Source organism: Anguilla anguilla, chromosome 2 (genome assembly GCF_013347855.1).
Source record: "Anguilla anguilla isolate fAngAng1 chromosome 2, fAngAng1.pri, whole genome shotgun sequence".
Taxonomy (NCBI): domain Eukaryota; kingdom Metazoa; phylum Chordata; class Actinopteri; order Anguilliformes; family Anguillidae; genus Anguilla; species Anguilla anguilla.
Window position 1 is genome coordinate 70,543,518 of NC_049202.1, and position 19,398 is coordinate 70,562,915.

At 50.5% G+C, this 19,398-nt stretch overlaps 1 protein-coding gene across 4 annotated transcripts in view; it reads right to left on the reverse strand.

The window, feature by feature from the left end:
- Nucleotides 1–6,631: 6,631 nt before the first annotated feature.
- helz (helicase with zinc finger) overlaps nucleotides 6,632–19,398 on the reverse strand; it is a 71,143-nt gene continuing 58,376 nt past the window's right edge. For all 4 annotated transcript variants that reach the window (XM_035402862.1, XM_035402861.1, XM_035402859.1 and 1 more), the window contains exons 25-31: nucleotides 17,480–17,684; nucleotides 17,139–17,221; nucleotides 16,137–16,698; nucleotides 14,594–14,798; nucleotides 13,190–13,754; nucleotides 9,197–9,443; nucleotides 6,632–7,730 (exon numbers count right to left, since the gene is read on the reverse strand). In XM_035402862.1, coding sequence (XP_035258753.1) covers nucleotides 7,396–7,730; nucleotides 9,197–9,443; nucleotides 13,190–13,754; nucleotides 14,594–14,798; nucleotides 16,137–16,698; nucleotides 17,139–17,221; nucleotides 17,480–17,684 — 2,202 coding nt within the window. In that variant the 3' untranslated portion in view covers nucleotides 6,632–7,395. The remainder of the gene's footprint in view (nucleotides 7,731–9,196; nucleotides 9,444–13,189; nucleotides 13,755–14,593; nucleotides 14,799–16,136; nucleotides 16,699–17,138; nucleotides 17,222–17,479; nucleotides 17,685–19,398) is intronic.

Consider the following 19,398-nt stretch of genomic DNA (forward strand, 5'->3'; position numbering starts at 1 on the left):
ACTTTGAACTGGTAAAAAAAAATTCCGACGATAAGGATCAAGTAATTTGTTCACGACGGGTTCACAATTTCCTTCGTGAGCCACAAGAGCAAACACTGAATCATTTATGCTTTTGAGATTTATGGTCAGCTGCCGCCGATCCTTTGTTTTGCGAGCCCAAACTTGCTCAGTGTAAAGCGGACGGTAGATTGCATGGCGTAATGTTATTTAGAGCAGAGCTCGGGAGGAGACAGAGCGAGGAGCACTCCATGTCTGCTGCAGGAGAATTATAAATGATTAATACCGCGCCTGATGCAGATGATTTCGCGTAATGCTCCCTGATAAGTTAATTCAATTTCCGAACTTGCTACCAGTGTCCGACGGCATTTGTCTTTGTAGTGTCGGTTATATCATTTAGAAGCATCTGTTGAGAGGGGGCTAAGTAGACGCACACAATGCAGAGTGATTTAAATTTCAAGCCGCGTTCGTTTTGGCAGCTGTTGGGGTCGGAGCACACCTGCTGGGACTGTGGACTACAGTCCCTCGCTAGCAAAACCCTCCTCCGCTTATAAATGCCTAATTTCTTCACGGTTCTGGACAGAATCCAAAATAGCAACAGAGGGCTCTTAACACCGTGGAACTGCAAAATGAGATTAGCCTTTTTATTTTAGTGGCAATTCTCGAGAGAGGCTGAGAGGGAGCCTGAATTTAATGTAACACGGTAACCAGTTGTTCTACATTAAGCCGAATGAGGCATTGACCATCAACTCTTCTATAAATTATTTTTATGTAACAGGGTTTGTTTAAAGCAATAAGCCACTAAAACCACCGCCCTTAGAGCACCCCCGCCCCCCCATCCAATGACTTGGAAGTAACGAGGTACTTAGACAGTATTAGTCAGGATTCCGCTATAAATCAAAATGGCTGGGGTTGCTTTACCACCAGGCACACAGTACTTCGTCTCAGCATACGTCCAGTCTCAATTTTTAATTAAGCTCAATTTTCTATGCAACACCTGAGGTGGACAATGCAGATAAAGTCCTATTTATTGTGCTATTGCAGAATGGGAAATCTAGATTTTTTTAAAAAATACAGGAATTCCTTAAAAAAAAGAAAAAAAGAAGCAAATTAACAGTGGAACAAAGATTTTTTTTTTTTTTTAAACTTTCTTCAAAGGCTTTAATTCAGAAGAAAAAATGCACTGGAACTGGCCATTCTCACAAGCTTACTTGTACTGAACGAACGGCACACTCTGAGCTGTAGAACGCTCTGGGCCCAGTTGCAGCTGATCTGGTGACGTAAGTGGGTCTATGGACACAGGGAACAGTAGGCTAATGCCTTTGAGAAGTAACGAAACATTTTGAAAAACTTGAATGACACAATTTAACGGCAAACCACCGATTTCAGAAAATAAACGATTAAACACGGCGGCAACAAGAGTTTAAACAAGCCTTCGCATCTTGACGCAAACCACCGCAACTCTAGGTAAATGTTTTCAGCTGGCTGTCAGCTTTGAAACTGCGCATTTCAGGCAGGAGGAAACGAAGGCTAAACCATCGTCTGCAGTTCTGAATATTTGGACATCGGTTTCCATGTTCCAGGTCGGTTCTCAGGCTACTGCAGCTTCAGCCCAAACAAAATCATCATCACTCTTAACAGTCTTATCAAAAAAAAAAAAGAAAGAAGGTATGGCAAAGGTGGGGATAGTCAGCTGCTGGCATAACTGCCACAAATCAAAACAAGTCTGGTATACAGGCACAAGCAAAAATGCACCCCAACCGAAGATGGTACGCCCAACCTTCTCTGAATGTTCCCAGCGAAAGAAAGCATTTCGCCCCGGACCGTCATGCATTTTCATGGTCGACTAAATCTAACACGCCTCCGGGGAAACACCTCCTCACACCAATAGCTGTAAGATTTTAGACTTGGATCAAGAGGTCGGGTGTTAAGAGAATATTGTGCCAACGCTACAGTGAGTTATTCTGGATGGTGACATCTTTGCTTGAGGCCTTCAACAAGAGCCAGGCCATACACCCTGAATGACGTAAAAGCCAATGCCGTTCTGATACTCACTAGTCCAGTGCAACCCATCACAGACCGCAATTACAAAATCCGCTGTATCAACAGGCAAAAAACCAACGACGACTTTCCTTCACTATTATATGTGAATAAAAAGATGAGAAAACAGTTTCAATAAAAACACTTTAATAGAGAAACAAATAAAAAATAGCAAATCAAAATTAAACTTTTGTTTGTTTGTTTTTTTAAATCACAGCCTAAAATCATCAAAATAACCATCACCAAATAAAAGCAAAAAAAAAAAAAAACCCCAAAACAAAACAAACAAACAAAAAAAAAAGAAATAAATATTTATTATTATTTTTACCACTGCGTGGGAACTGAAGGGAAGAATGACGGTGCCATTAAATTTAGGGGGGAAAGACCGGAGAGATTAAATGGCAGACAGCTGAGGATGAGAACGTGATGTCACTAGAGGCAGAACACAGTGCTCTTTACCAAACGGCCGGGCAAAAGCCACTCCCACCGGCTGACCAGCCAATAAGGAGCAAGAATCAACCGATCGGCGTGCGGACCGTGATGGTTCAGCACGCGCCAGAATAACGGTAACTTAACTGGCTGACTCCTTAAAGACACGCATGCAGTACAGATGAATCACCGTTCCAACCACCGACTCCACATTTAAACTTATTTACCTAGAGACACAGTATAAGGATAATCTCTCAGCAATGTTCACCTTCTCTTTTTTTTCTTTTTTTGTATCATGACACGGCACAAAAGCAGCCGGTGTAATGGATATTTAATAGCACAGTAACGTGTGACCCCTCCCCAACCAACCACAGGGGGCGCTGTTTTATATGCCACACCCTCTTCTCCTGTGTGGAAAAAACCTGACCTCAAGCAGTTTGATGCTAGCTGGGTATTCCTGTGGTCATTCATTCATTCATAACAAACACAAACGCAGAGCTTCAGACAGGTCCGCTTGAGTGCCTGGGACTTGTGCATTTACATTTGATCGCGGCAGTACGTGGACAAACTCACCAGAACAAGCCTTCCCTATTATGAGTGCTGAACTACATCAGCACTTTAAAACTACAGATGCACAGATAAGGCAGTGCTAATATGCTTATATATACCTGCATAAATATACACACACACGCACGCACGCACGCGGACAAACATACGCTAACACGCACATATAAATGCACATACAGAGGCATTCACAGATACTTCACAAGGTCAGCCATTCAAAGTGTTAATGGAAACGAGCTGAGATGTGCAGCGGTAAAGACAGGAAGTCATGGGACTAGCCTCTGTACACAACAACCACATTTAAACTCCGGACTGAAGGGGGGCAAGCTCCTGTACTCTCAAACCGGAAGAAAGCACAGGAGCTTGCCCCACCTAAGACCTTGATACGCACAGACACTGTTCTGTGAGACCTGCAGCATTCACACGTTTCAAACCAATCGGTTTCAAAATGAGAGCACTGCAGGTTTCACAGAACAAAATGCACAAGTTAGCAACAGGCGGAAGCGATCACACTGCGTCCAGAGGTAAAGGGGAACTATAAGAAAAGGAAGATGCTCAAATGCAAAATTATAGGCATCTGATTCCCCCCCCCCCCCCCCACCCGCCCCCCCCAAAAAAAGCTATGTATCAACTATACTAGTCAAGTGCTTTGACTATACCTGATGCAGCACGACAGAATAAACTTATCCAGAAACAAGCGGCATGCGTCTTAAGCGAAGGAATAAACGTAAGCAATGAAGGTAAGACATCTGGTCGTGTTCGATATGCAAATAAGATTTACACTTCGAGAAATGAATTTTGCTGAGAGATTAAATGTTTAAGCCACTGCATTGGCAAGTCAACTGAGGAACAGCTTTTGCCCAGCAATATATAATTACAGGAAATTAAAAATGTACATAACTATTGCATTATTCAACAAACATGAATGTTAGTAAAATATTACCATTCTTTTTCATTATGTCACAATTTATTGTACACATCAAATAATATACCAAAATTTGACTTTTTTTTTTCTTTAGGGAGACAACAGAAATTTGAATGCTGCACAACTTTGTATATTTTTTTTTTTTTTTTTTGGAGAAGTGAAAGAAAATAGCCAGGCCACTCTGACATGCACAGGAAAAAGTACGTTCTTCACAAAATTGATCATTGAAATCACAAAGCACCTATGAAAGACTAATGTTCTCCATTCATGATTTATTACCAAAAAAAAAACTAAAAACAGGGAGAAAAAAAAGGAAAGAAAACAGCAACAGTACTTTAAAAATAAATGATCTACATGAACAAAAACAAAAGAGAATTATATGCCTGCAACACAATGTTCTTCGTAAAGCTGCCTGACACCGGATTTTTATAAAAATGACTTAAAAACTTCTCTCTTCCTCAGAGATACTGCCAGTGCCGACACACCATTTGCGTTAGTCAATTTTTATAGTTTTTTATTTTATTTTTAATTTGCATAATTAAAAAGGGCACACTTCCTTTTTAAACAGCTTCTAGAAAAGTGAGGTGCCCCTCGGCATCTTGTTTGTAAAGACCTAAAAAAATGCCTATTTACAGAAAGATATTTTTGTGAATAACTAAAAAGCATATAACTTCTTAAATCCAGACAATGAGAAATTAAATGACAGCCAAATATCAGAAAACACAAACAAAGTCGTGTTTCTTTCCTTCGATTGTTATTCTTCGTCCCTATGCAAGAAACTATTTCCTTCAAAAATAACTTACACCTTTTTTTTTTCCCAGACAATTAGTCGCTTTTCATCTTTGAAACCCCATCATACGTTAGAAGTGACTATTGGCTGCCATGCCCAATATAACCAAACAAACAATGACAAAGTAACAAACTGCACCAGAAGGCATAAGCAGGGTGTATTACAAACAGAAGAAAAAAAATGTTGAACCGATTTGAAAGTTTGATGTGAATTCCATTTTATTCTAAATGTGGGTTTGGTTTTGTTTTTCTCTTTTTTTTCTTCTTTTTTTTTTTTTAAAACAGTGCAAAAACAAGCCAGAGTGTGAGAACATGGTATTTCAGTGATAACACCGGAGACTGGAACTCTCTTCTAAAGGGATGGGAGACAGGCACACACTGCATGCACTGGCCACACAGCTCTGTGTGAGGAACAGCGACGACAACAGCCATGACAACAGCCACCTTCAGCTTCAAGTAAAAGCGGTTCTCGGTCCGAACGTTACGTCTACACTGCGTACAAAACCCCGCTGCCTGGAATGCAATTAAAGATAAACGGAAATGCTGTGCCCCTGCTCAATGGATTTATCCTGAAGTTCAAAAAAGAAACATGGACCGTGGCATTTAAAAATTCAAACAGAAAAGACCTTAAGAAATGTGACGAAAAAAATAGCGTTCCAATATTTAATTTCTTTAATCTTCCGGTATGAAATAATCGGCGGTGCCTTGCAGTTCAAGGCACAATTCCTCTGTAAAACTGCTCAGGGTATTTTTATTTTTAGTTCATTTTAAAAAAATTTAAAAAAACTTTAGAATCGCGATAAAAATGGAAACATCTACTAGTTCAGATCTTTCTACAGGGTAACACCGCCTAGTCACGGTGCATAATTTCTGAGCTCCGCATTTTCAATGTGACAATTTGTGTTAAATTTTTCCAAAAGAAAAAAAAAAAATCTAGAAGCAAAAAATGATCGCGAATAAACTCAAGACAGAATTGCTTTCAACTTCAAAACTTTTCCCTTTCGCTTCACCTAGTGTAATCCAGGAGGCCCTCGGGGGCCACTACCATAGCCCCCCCCCCCTCAGGAAGAGCAGGCTCTGCCCAAACCTCCCCCCTCTGTACATTACCTACACTCCGCATTACTCAGCCCACTACCCTAACCTCTGCACCTTCTACAAACTCCCCGCAACGCGCCAGCCTTCATCTCAATACAAATCAAAAATGCGACAGGTTATTCAAACGTATGTGTACGTGTCGCTTGCTCCAGGCCTGTTTCTCCCCCCCATGTAACTTGACAGTTGACAGCCTACGTTAAAAAAAAAAAATAAAAAAAATTTTTTTTTAAACCTATAGACATGAGTTCCTGAACAACAGCACAGATCAGACCTCAGTAGAGGGGATACTGGCTGGTTCCGGCAACAACGTGGGCAGGCAGCTAGGAATCGCTGCGTACTAATGACGCCTCACGTGATTGGGCCACTGGAAAAACGTGCACGTTGTTCAGGAAGACAGGCTTGGGGAGTCCTAACGCGTGCGTATCTTCGTAGGGCGTGCACAGCGCTGTCTGGGGCCAATCAGTGAAAGACGGACAGAGCTGATCTTTAACGGCAGCTGTCAGTTTTTTTTGGAGATGAGGTGAGGATTTCAGAGAAAGCAGGAGGGCGTGAGCGCACGGATCGGGACAGGCATCGGGCTAACGGCTGCTCCTTTCCCACCCGTCAGCTCCACGCTTCACCACCTAGCCGACGTGAAAACGGTTTTTATAAGGAAGGTGGTCTGTGGTGGGGGGGGGGGGGGTAGGGGGGGCTCGGAGGGGGTGGGCGGGGTGAGCGGTGTGTTTCAGGCTGGCCTGCATGATTTGTGTTCTTTTTGGCTTGTTTTGCATTGCACTATTTTTTTGTTTTTTGTTTTTTGTTTTTGTTTTTGTTTTTTTTTGTTTGTTTTGTTTCGTCTGCCTCACGCATGATTATCTTGTCAGGTTCTTTACAGCTGAAGTCATGGAGCTTTCAAATGGATATTATCTGGGGAAAACAAACAGTGGCGGGAGGGGGGAGTGGGGGGGGGGGAATCCAAGATAGTCTGTCACAGAAACACAACAGAAAATCTAAAGTCAATGCTTAACGTGGTACAGGAAAATTAAGCACATGGCATATATCTGGTCTGTTTATTTCCATTATATGTACAGTCAGAGAAAAGCTTTAACTACTTCTATACAATGTTTCATACAGTCACCATGTATGTGGTTGACCGCTCGGCTGCACCTATAATAAAAAGACAACTGTAATGGTGAAAAACTCGGCATTAAAAAAAAAAGAGAAGCATTTCTGAAACGAACGGCATTAAACGAAACAGAAGACAGGCAGCGAAGGGGTCAACCAAGACATCTCGTGTTTTTAAAATCTTTTTTTTTTCCCCCAACATTTTATGTATTTTTTGTATTTTTTTAATATATATGTTTTATTTTCTTATTTTTTAATCACAGATATGTCAAACTGTAAAAGAACTGAGCATTACTAATATATAAGGTTTAAAAAAAAACAAAAAAAACAAAGCAAAAAAAAAATCTATCAATAAGAACAACTTCTAAAAGCTCTTTTTATAATCTTTTTTTCAGAGAAGTATTTTCTATTTTTTTGTACATTTTATTTTTCGCCTGGTATTTATGCTGCGCTCATTTAAAATATGAATAATATCCGTTGGTATTGTTTGAACTGCCTATTCTAAGTTCCTGCAGTAAGGACAAGGGGTCGCTGTTCTTTTTAACCTGCTCGGGTAGGGGGCGGGGCTTGGGCGGGGCACGGAGGGCGCTGGCGTAGGACATGGTGGGGGGCTTGCTCAGGCCGGGCCCGCCCCCTCCTCCTCCTCCGGGATCGGGCGCGGGCTGCTTGCCGGGCATGAGCGGAGGGAACTGTCCGAGGTGCTGCAGGGAGCCGAACGCGTGGGCCGGCGGCTGGACGCCCTCTGCCTTCATGTGTTCTTCGGACGAGCGCATAGCCTTCGACGGCGCTGGAGGAGAGACAGCATGGCGAAGGAACCGTTATGTTCACATCCACAACCACAACATCAACATCAACAACAACCACAACATCAACAACAACAACATCAACAACCACAACATCAACATCAACAACCACAACATCAACATCAACATCAACAACCACAACATCAACATCAACAACCACAACATCAACAACCACAACATCAACAACCACAACCACAACATCAACAACCACAACATCAACATCAACAACCACAACATCAACAACCACAACATCAACAACCACAACATCAGCATCAACAACATCAACAACCACAACATCAGCATCAACAACCACAACATCAACCACAACATCAACAACCACAACATCAACATCAACAACCACAACATCAACAACCACAACATCCACAACCACAACATCAACAACATCAACAACCACAACAATAACATCAACAACATCAACATCAACAACATCAACAACCACAACATCAGCATCAACAACATCAACATCAACAACCACAACATCAACAACATCAACATCAACAACATCAACAACCACAACATCAACAACCACAACAATAACAACAACAAAAAGGCCTGTTCCAGCAGCTCAATAACCCGAACAAATATCCCCGGCGGCTCGATAAGGCTCAGATAATCTCGGGAGAGGGGAAAAGCTCGGAGAACGACGAGGCGAAATAATTAACACTGGGGGACCCGTCGCGGATGGAAAACAGCCTCCTCCGAACAACACTCATTTCCTCTCTCGCGTTTTCGTCACGGTCCGCATTTTCACCGTCATTGAGGATGACAAGCCCGTGACAAGCTTGTTGACACGCAGATTAATCCCCGGCTCAAGGCCTGCAGAAACGGCCCGCGAGAGGCGCCAGCCTTAAATTGATTTTGCCACGTCGCCCCGTGGTCCCGCCACCGAGCCTAAAAACGGATCGCCCCGTCTACGCCACCTCTCACCTTCTCGAATCAACACCCAGACATGAGCACGCCAAGCCCGCACGCACCCCACAGAGGGGCGGCCTCGCACCCCCTCTCCAGCCCCCAACCCCACCCCAAAACCCCACCTCCAGCCCCCAACCCCACTCCTAAACCCCCCCTCCAGCCCCCAACCCCACTCCAAAACCCAACCACCAGCCTCCAACCCCACCTCCAGCCCCCAAACCCACCCCAAAACCCAAACTCCAGCCCCAAAACCCAACCTCCAGCCCCCAAACCCACCCCAAAACCCCACCTCCAGCCCCCAAACCCACCCCAAAACCCAACCTCCAGCCCCCACACCCACCCCAAAACCCCACCTCCAGCCCCCAAACCCCACCTCCAGCCCCCAACCTCACCCCAAAACCCCACCTCCAGCCCCCAAACTCACCCTCAAACCCCAAACCAACACCCAAACCCCACCTCCAGCCCCCAGCCCCACTCCCTACCCAGTCGAACCCAGGGATGCGGCCCTGGAACCTACCTAAAAGGTCCCTGTGTGGAAGTGTGCTGGCTCCATTGCATGGAATGTTCTGGAATGGGACAGGGGCGCTGCTGCCGGGCCAGGTTTCGGCGGATGGGTAGCCGTACGAGAGATGGGGATGGTCCTGCGGGTCCTTGCACTGCGTCAGGACGCCCTGGGGGGCGCCCGAATCGTCTGGGTACGGCTGCGCCGAGCTGGAGGAGATCCTACGCTGGTAGAGCGGCCTGCCAGGCCCTCTGGGTTCATACTGCAGAGAGAGAGAGAGAGAGAGAGAGGGAGGGAGGGAGGGAGAGGGGGGGAGAGAAAGGAGGAGGGGGGCAGGAGAGAGGGGGAGAAAGGAGGAGGGGGGGAGATAGAGGGAGAGAAAGAGAGAAAGAAAGAGAGAGAGAGAGGGAGGAAGGGAGGGAGTGAAAGAGGGAGAGAAAGAGAGAGAAAGAAAGAGAGAGAGGGAGAGAAAGAAAGAAAGAGACAGACAGAGAGGGAGAGACAGTGCAAGAGAGGGAGGGAGAGAGGAAGGGAGAGAGAGCGAGAGAGAGGGAGGAAGGGAGAGAGAGAGAGGGAGAGACAGTGCAAGAGAGGGAGGGAGAGAGAGGGGGAGAGAGCAGAACCCGGTCAGTGCTGGGCTCTGCAGAATGAGACCGCAGGGCTCTGACATCATTACTGGCACCATCGCGTCCGGTTTCAGCGGGGGGAAAAGCAGCCATTCTTCTCTTTGGATTAGAAAAGCTTTGAGCAATCAGGCCCTGGGCCCGGGGGCGCCCCGAAATGGCCGTTCCTCTGAGCTCCTGACAGGGAGAAGCCCCGCTTACAGGGGCACCTGCGGGGAAGGCAATCACCACCAAAAAAAATTTAAATTAATAAATAAATAAATAAGGGAACAAACATCTGGGCGAACTGCTCCACCTGCTATAGCGGGGAATAAGAATGAGCGCAAATCAGAGCCTTCTGGGGGAAAATGGCCGGGCTTCAGAGCGTCAGAGTGTGAGATACAACACCAGCGAGGGGTCCCCAAAACACCAGGAGACCCCTACGCCCCCCCCCCGTCCCGTCCCGTCCCGTCCCGTACCCCTCCCCGATCCCAGCTCAGGCGGGACATCTAAAGCCACAGCTGAGATCCGTCAGGATGTGTTAATTACTGAGGACAGCTCTGAGAGGAGACCCCCCCCACCCACCGCCCCCCCCCCCCCCCCCCACATCGCCCGCCTCCCAAGCCCCCCCCCTCCCATCCCCCACCCCCAGGATGATCTGCGCCAAATTTCACACCCCAAAAAACTATCAACACCTCCTAGCTGAAGTCATTCAAACTGCTTTTAAAGAGATCATTACCGGACATCTCTCTAATGGCCGTTCATCTTTTCCTCCTGCGTTAAGTAAGAGAGGCCTTTCCGCCCCGCGCCTTCCGCCTCCGCTTAAAAGCTCCCCCAAGGAGAGAGAAACCAGACAAAGCCTCCGCTTAATCCCGGCTGAAATGGAGAGCCTTAGAGCGCCCCACCCCCCCACCCCCCCCCCACCACACAGCACAATCCTGCCAGGCCACTGAACCCTACCCCCCCCCCCCCCCCCCAAAGGGCCCCCAAAAATAAACGGGGCCCGCGTCGGACCAATCCCTGACGGGGTCGGCGCTTTGTGCCGCCGTATTACCGGGGCGGCAGTCTCAGACGGGCCGGCTGGGATCAGCTGCACAGAGACGCTCGGGGCCTCCATTACAGGCCTTCCGCCTTCAGGGGCCATTTTACAATCCGCCCGCCAATAACTCCCCAAATTTCGCCGCAGATAAGGTTTCCGCTCTGCAGGGGATTTGGGAAGCTGGACACGCGCGGGGGGAGTGGGTCCCTGGATGTTTATCTGGGGGGGGGCGGTGATTGCGTCTGGGCCGAGAGCGGTGTTGTGTCTGTTCTTTATTTGTTTTTTACCCCCCCCCCATCAGCCCGCCCTGAAACCTGACCTGAAACGCAATCGCACCTGACCTTTGGCCGAGCTCTGGACTGACGGGCCCCGTTAACAATGCCAATAACCCACCGGCCATTCCGCCGAGGCGCGCCGTCAGAGCTCACCGATTCACCACACGGACCGTCCACATTTAAAAATCTACCAGGGAAAAAAAAACAAACTGGAATTCGAGCTTCTCGTGCTACGAGTAATCTGCGCTTTCAAGATAGCTGTCACTAATAGTGACAGTCTAAGATAAATTTAAAACCCCATTGTATCTTCGGACAATTCCATTATTGAAACTACTAGAACTAAGCCTATTAGGATGAATGCAGTTCCAGTGGGATATGATATGACACAACAGAGTATAAATAATGTATCAGAGTTAAGCGGACACGTTAAGTGAAATCTGAATGAGACGATTACAGTGCTAATGCGTGCGCTCCCCGGTGTGCTCTGGAGCAGGGGTGGCCAAGGTAAACAAGACTCCCGAACTGAGCCAAAATGGCTGCTCATCTTCGTTTCAGTGCCAGCAGCGTGCTCCAGCACAACTTCTCTAGCACACATGCGGGTCTGCTCCACTAGCTGCCGTAAACACACACACACACAGACAAAGACTGGGTTTCAAGTGTAAAATAAGGTGGATACCAGACCTGGGGCAAATACGTTTTTTTTTTTTTTGGATTCAAATACTTTTCTGTGCTCTATTGATCTTGCCTGGTGTAATTGAGCCTGCCAATATGACCAGAAGGCGGGGTTTGCACTTTTTGGTTCCAATACATCAGACAAGATCAGTAAAGCGTAGAAAAGTATATGAATACAAAAACAAATACGTATTTGACCCAGGTCTGGTGGATACACACACACACACACACACACACGCACACGCACACACACACCCACCCAGGTCTGGAAATGTCTGGGCGTTACAATGTGCAGGGCATAATGGCACTGTTGCAGAACACACATTCCATCCTACGGGCTTCTCCACAAAGGCCGTGGCCTCCACAGTGACCACAGAGGGCGGGCAGTCACAGCCGCAGCAGCTGCTCTCGAACCCGAGCGGCTACTGCTTTACGAGCTCCCAAACCGCGGCGCTCCAAAAAAACCTGCACCCCTCTATTCTGAGTCAGGAAAGGGGGGGGGGGCTGTCATTACTTTCCCTGAACACCAAATAACGCTTTAAGATCAAGCCAAGCGATAAAAAGGCAAGGTGTTTAATTACAAGCCTAATTTATGCAATATATCTAGCGTGTTTTATACACCGTAACGAATTAAATAAAAAAGAGGAACAGCCCCACCAAACCTTCCCGCTTATGGCTGAGATCAGCAGTAGATTACTGGGTAAAAACTCACAAATGAACTGCAGATCTCTGATTAACAGCCATAGCTGGCGACATGGCTCAGGAGGTAAGAGCGCTTGTCTGGCAGTCGGAGGGTTGCCGGTTCGATCCCCCGCCCTGGGCATGTCGAAGTGTCCCTGAGCAAGACACCTAACACCTAAGAAACGATTTCAAACATTTAAAAAAATATAAGCCACAGGGATTTCTTCTGTTGGTCTGTTCCTTTGAAACCATAATCGTGTTTCATACGGTTCATTACGAAAACGGCCCACATTGGCAGGCTCTTCACGTGCTTCGCTGACCCGTAGCTGGGAGAAGTTAAATGTATACATAAACCTGCTTATAAAAGTGTATAGACGAGCGATCTGATGATACCAGTGTGATCACTGGGAGGTGAAGCCCTCCTCCTCCGGCCTGGAGCATGTGACCCAGGCACCGGTGGTCACATGGGCATTCTCACACACTGACACCAGCCGTGCCAGAGTCAAATAAAGCCCCTCCAGCCCCCCTCACCCTTTTCCATGCCCCCACTTCAAGAATCCCTCTCTGTGGATACAATTCCCTCCATAATCCCCCATTTAATCAGGGCGCGCTCTTTCAACACCCCCACCCCCCACCCCCCCCCAACCCCACACATGCTTCCAGCCAGCGGGGGGCGAGGCGAGCCGCCTAGAAAGAGAGAGAGAGAGGGGGGGGGGGGGGGGGGCTCCGGGACTTTTACCTCTTCTACGTTCTGCAGGGAGGAGGCGGCCATGGTTCGAGGGGACAGCGGGTGGTAGCTCTCCTGTCCCGGGATGGGGGGCTGCTGTTGCTGCTGCTGCTGCTGCTGCTGCAGGGACTTCTGCTGCTGCTGCTGCTGCTGGAGCTGCAGGAGGTGCAGCTGCTCCTGCCGGTGGGCCAGCACGGGCACGCCGAACGGGAAGCCCTGGCCCAGCATGTGGCCCGGCGGCAGGCCGCCGTGGGCCCACTGGCCGTCCGACAGCAGGTACTTGACGGGGGGCGGGGTGGAGTGTCCGGGGGCGTGGGGGAAGGCGGGGCCGTACATCTGGGAGGCGGGGTGCTGCTGCTGCTGCTGCTGCTGCTGGTAGGCGGGGCTGTTGATCATCTCGAGCTCGCGCCCGCCGTCCTGGGGGGTCGGCCCGTGGCTGGGGCTGGCGGAGGGGGGGGGCAGGTCCTGGGGCACCTGCCGGTACTGCAGGAGGCGGGACTGGGGCGGGGGCATCTCCGACGGGTCCCGCTGCTCGCCCTGCTCCTGGGGGCCCATCTCCCGCAGCAGGCCTGGGAACCTGCAGGAGGACCAGCAGCCATGTTAAACACAGAACACACACGCACACAAACACACACGCGCGCACACACACACACACACACACACACACAGCTCAAACAGGCCGGGTTGACTGGGGAACCTGTAGGAGAACCAGCCTCCATGTAAAACACACTCTCACACACACTCTCTCACACACACTCACTCACACACACACACACAGCTCAAACAGGCCGGTCTGACTGGGGAACCTGTAGGAGAACTAGCCTCCATGTAAAACACACACTCACACACACACACACAGTTAAAACAAACTGGGCTGACTGGGGAACATGTAGGAGAACCAGCCTCCATGTTAAACACACACACACACACACACACACACACACGCAGCTCAAACAGGCTGGGCTGCTTAAAGGGCAGCAGGAGAGCGATTAACTGGGTTAATGCCCTCTATCCATCACACCTGAAACCAATACAAACATTCTGGAGAAGGGGGCAGGGGGGAAAAAAACACTGTCTGAATTCATTTGAATAGTTTAAGGTGGAAAAAACACTAAACTAATGAGGATGAGGGCGGTGAAGTGAGAAGGGGGGGGGGGGGGAGACGTGGAATAAACGATGAAGAACGCAATCCGTTCCGCGGCGGCGGCAAGGCCGTCTGCCTCTCTCCGAAAGCGAAGACCGCGGGCGTCTCTCCTCTCCCCGAGCGATCGGAGGCAGCGCGGCAGGAAGGCAAGAGCGGCGTGAAGGTCTCTGGAGGACTACTAATCCCCCGTCTGCACTCAGACGCTTAAATAATCTTCCTGTAGAAGCAGCGCGCCGCGGCGGCGGAGGGAGGGGGGGGGCTGGCGCGGTTACCTGGGGAACGGCGGGCCGGCTTCGTCCTGGCCGCCGGCGCCCATCCTCCAGTTGGGGCGCAGCAGCTGCGGGGGGAAGCGCAGGCCCGGCTGGGCCAGGTGCGCCAGGTGCTGGGGCAGGGGGAAGGCCACCCCGCCCTGCAGCAGGTGGTTGTGTTCGTTCCACTGGCTGAGCCGGGCCTGCTGGCTGAGGGCCTCCTGGATGTCTGTGGAGAGAGAGAGAGAGGGGCAACTGTTATAGGGCAGTTATTACAGCTACTGAACTCACAGGCCTGACTGTTATAGGGCAGCTATTACTGCTACTGAACTCACAGCCCTGACTGTTATAGGGCAGTTATTACTGCTACTGAACTCACAGCCCTGACTGTTATAGGGCAGTTATTACTGCTACTGAACTCACAGCCCTGACTGTTATAGGGCAGTTATTACTGCTACTGAACTCACAGCACTGACTGTTATAGGGCATCTATTACTGCTACTGAACTCACAGCACTGACTGTTATAGAGCAGCTATTACTGCTACTGAACTCACAGTACTGACTGTTATAGGGCATCTATTACTGCTACTGAACTCACAGCACTGACTGTTATAGAGCAGCTATTACTGCTACTGAACTCACAGCCCTGAGTGTTATAGGGCAGTTATTACTGCTACTGAACTCACAGCACTGACTGTTATAGAGCAGCTATTACTGCTACTGAACTCACAGCCCTGACTGTTATAGGGCAGCTATTACTGCTACTGAACTCACAGCCCTGACTGTTATAGGGCAGCTATTACTGCTACTGAACTCACAGCACTGACTGTTATAGGGCAGCTATTACTGCTACTGAACTCACAGCCCTGACTGTTATAGGGCAGCTATTACTGCTACTGAACTCACAGCCCTGACTGTTACAGGGCAGTTATTACTGCTACTGAACTCACAGCACTGACTGTTATAGGGCAGTTATTACTGCTACTGAACTCACAGCCCTGACTGTTATAGGGCAGCTATTACTGCTACTGCATAACAGTCACTCGCTATTCCGAACAACTTAACAAAACATTAAACATCCTCTTCATATTTTCTGTTATGAACACAAGTTTAGGTAAATTATGGGACAGCGTGCTTTTAACCTGAGTAGCTTCGTTGCTTCAGTGCAGAGGGAAGAGTAGCCCCAGTGCACAGAGCAGTGTGCACAGCTGCACGCAGCTTTAGACCTGTTTATTACCTGCTCTTAAAAGGTTTCAAATGGCGGCTCTAAACCCGGCTCCTGTGTCCCCGCGGCTAGCTGGCCGCCACTCGCCATACCGGAACAATCCGCTACCGCGTTCCAGCGCTACATCGCAGCGCTCGCGCCAACCTGACAGAGCGCCTCGCAAATCCCACCCCCTGCAACGGCAGTTTAACACTTCGCACGCCAGGCAGGGCCGCGACGCGGGGGAACGCAGCAGACGTGCGCATGCGTAAACCGCACGGCAAGGCAAAACCACACCGATTACAGGCGATGCCAGGAGATAAACAGATCCGCACGGGCGGCGGCGAATGAGAGCCACGTACCGAGCCCCTCCCCCATCGCCGCCTCGGGGTGGTCCTCGGCGAAGCTGTTGATGCGATTGGGCTGGGGGTGCGGCTGGTGGCCCAGCTGCTGGGGGAGGGGCCTGAGGGGCCCGCCGGCCTCCTCCGCCATCATGCCGGCCGCGGGGCCCTCCGCGGACATGGCCTCCAGGCCGGGGGACTGCAGGGCCCTGCCGTGGGGCGGGGCGTGGAAGAAAGAGGGGTTCCCCACGGGGAAGGCCGGGGAGAGCTGGGCCGAGGGCTGCTGCTGCGCATGCTGCGCATGCGACTGCGAGGCCAGCTGCTGCATCTGCCCCAGGTGTTGAGGAGGCAGGCCGCCCTGCTGCTGCTGCGGCGGGACCCTGAACGGGGGGCGGGGCATGGGGTACTGTTGGTGCGGGAACTGTCTGCTGTTGGGGTGGGGGGCCATGGCCGGGTTCGGGGGGGCCAGGTGGAAGTTGAGGGGCCTCTGGCCGGGATTGTCCTTCCTGTGGAGCCGGGCGCCGGGGAAGCCCAGTGCATCCTGGGACTCGGGGCTCCGGTTCTGTCCCGGGTCAGGCTCTCCCTGTGGGGGGGGGGGGGGGGGTGAGGCGGGATGGGGGGCAGAGAGCACAGTGAAACGCTGCAGGAAGATGACAGACTGACAGACAGCAGCACACGACCCCCCCCCCCCTCCTCTCTGGGGCGGATACGCGGGAGGCTCATGTAAACCAAACGGCAGTAATGTATCTCCCAGTCTCCTGAACACGCTGACAACGCATTAACACACACACGCACACACACACACACACACACACACACACACTCTCACTCTCACACACACACACACACACACACACACACACACACACATACTCTCACTCACACACACACACACACACACACATACTCTCACTCACACACACACACACACACACACACGCACGCACGCACGCACGCACGCACGCACGCACGCACACACGCACACACGCACACACACACACTCGGGGAAAGTGAGCGCAGCACCTGTTTCCCTTTCAGGTCGGGGGCCTTCCTCTCCGGCGTCTGCAGTCGGCTCTGCTCCGGTTTCACACCGCCGTCCATCTTCCCTGCAAACACACACACACACACACACACACACCCCTCAGGTTCTGCTTAACGCTCCAGCGGCTTGAGAAGATTATCTGTACAGGCCAGCTCTGACATCACAAACGCGATGAGAACGTTCTGAACTGAACATTCCAATGCTGATGCAACAATCGCTACCGGTACTTGAAATACAGTTCTAGAACACTGACCGTTCCAAAAACATTCAAAAGGGACAAGGGAAGGCGGATGGGCTGTGGAAGATGGAGGGCTGGGCTCACCGTTTCTGCTGGCTTCCGGGAGCAGCTCCTTGTCGGGGCTGGTCTGCTGGCCCACGCCCAGGGGGGAGGGGTGGCTGACGCCGTAGGGGACAGGCGAGCCGCGGCTGTGGGCCTGCAGGAGGTTCATGTTGTAGGCCACGGCCGCCGGGTGGCTCATGATGCGCGGGTCCACGGCGAAACGCCCCTGATAGCTGGGCCAGGGTAACTGCACGCGACACACACACGCACGCGACACACACACGCACGCGACACACACGCGGCACACGCACGCGGCACACGCAGGCACACGACACACACACACACACACACACACAAGAACACGATGTCAGCGTGCGTACGTTTAACAGCCTGAGAGCCTTCATCTCCACTGCCGGTCTCTGTGTAACACCAGCAGAACCTTCAGAACACCAGGGAGAGCAGCACAGGGGCGATCCACAGTGACTTTCACAACCATCAAGCTCGGCGACACCAGCGAGGTAGAAACCAAAAGGAGAAGGGGGAAAGGAAAACCCCGCTAAACCCCTCGGAGGCGTTTACCCTGCTGGAATGACAGGCATGCTAAACAAACAGAGTTCCATGTCACGCACGCGCGCACACGCACACACACACACGCAACCATCTTCAACCAACCATCCCAGATATGTCAGAACATCAATTAGAGCAGAATGGAAGGGGCTGGCAGGTCCAGGGCGGCAGTCCTGCCCCCAGCCTGTGGGCTGCTGGGGGTAGCTGCAGCGCTCGAACAGCCCCCTGGGGGTGAGGTGGGGTAAGTGCGTCTGAGGGGCGCGTACAAGCAGCTGCAGATTTATGTCCGGGTCGTAAAGGACCGTGCCAGGGCCCGCTACCTGCCCAGCCCAAAGGAGGGAGCGCTTTAAAGGCTACCGCTAATCCGCCAACACCGCGCCTCAGCTTCTACCCCCCCCCCCCCCCCCCCCCCCACCCCCACCCCAACCCCCCCCCGCGCGACACGGCGAATAACTCACCACAGCACAGCCGGGCCTTTTCATTTTACACCGTCAGAGTAGAACGGCCACACCCAAGCCTTTTAAAACACGGTTTACAATAAACGCCCAGATCAACAGGAACACTCCCAAAGGGGGGGGGGGGGGGCAAGGGGGGGTGGGCGCTAAATCTAGGACTGCGTCCTGCATTCGAGTGCATGTCAATCAAGGCCGCTCTAAACACACGGCACGCCGTCAACTGCCAGCAGCAAAAGAGCGAGGAAGAGGAGTGAGGAAGAGCCGCTCCGAGACACGGCGGAGGAAGAGGAGTGAGGAAGAGCCGCTCCGAGACATGGCTGAGGAAGAGGATTGAGGAAGAGCAGCCGTCTCCGTGACAGGGCAGAGGACGAAGACTGAGGAAGAGCAGCAGTTTCCGAGACACAGCAGAGGAAGCACGGGTCATATCCCCATGACCCAGCAAATTATGTTTCACTAAAATTAATTCCACAGTACAACATGCTATAGTGCTATAGTATTCACAGTATTATTCAGCCACTGTCAATATTTTACAGAAATGACTGATAATGAAACTGTGGAGTATTTTATTAGGTAAAGACAGCACTAGAAGAAGCCCACACTGTTCTGTTTCGAAGATCTATTTATACACTCGCAAAATGAATAAACGGAAAATCATTTGCATGCATATTTCCCCCCGTACGTTATTATACATTTAAATCACGCCGCGTTTACAGGGAGGAAACTGTGCCACGCATCTGCATGAACAGCGGACCCAGGCCCCGGATCCTGACACAACGGCTGCGGGCAGTCCACAGGCATTCTGGGAAGGCCGCGGCGCTCAGATCCTACACACAGCAGAGAGCCGCGCCTCCGACACAGCGCCCACATCCCCCTAATTTAGGTTACGTTCCCAGGCCCGAGCATCAGGAGGAAAACTTCGACCGCACGCGATGACAGAAA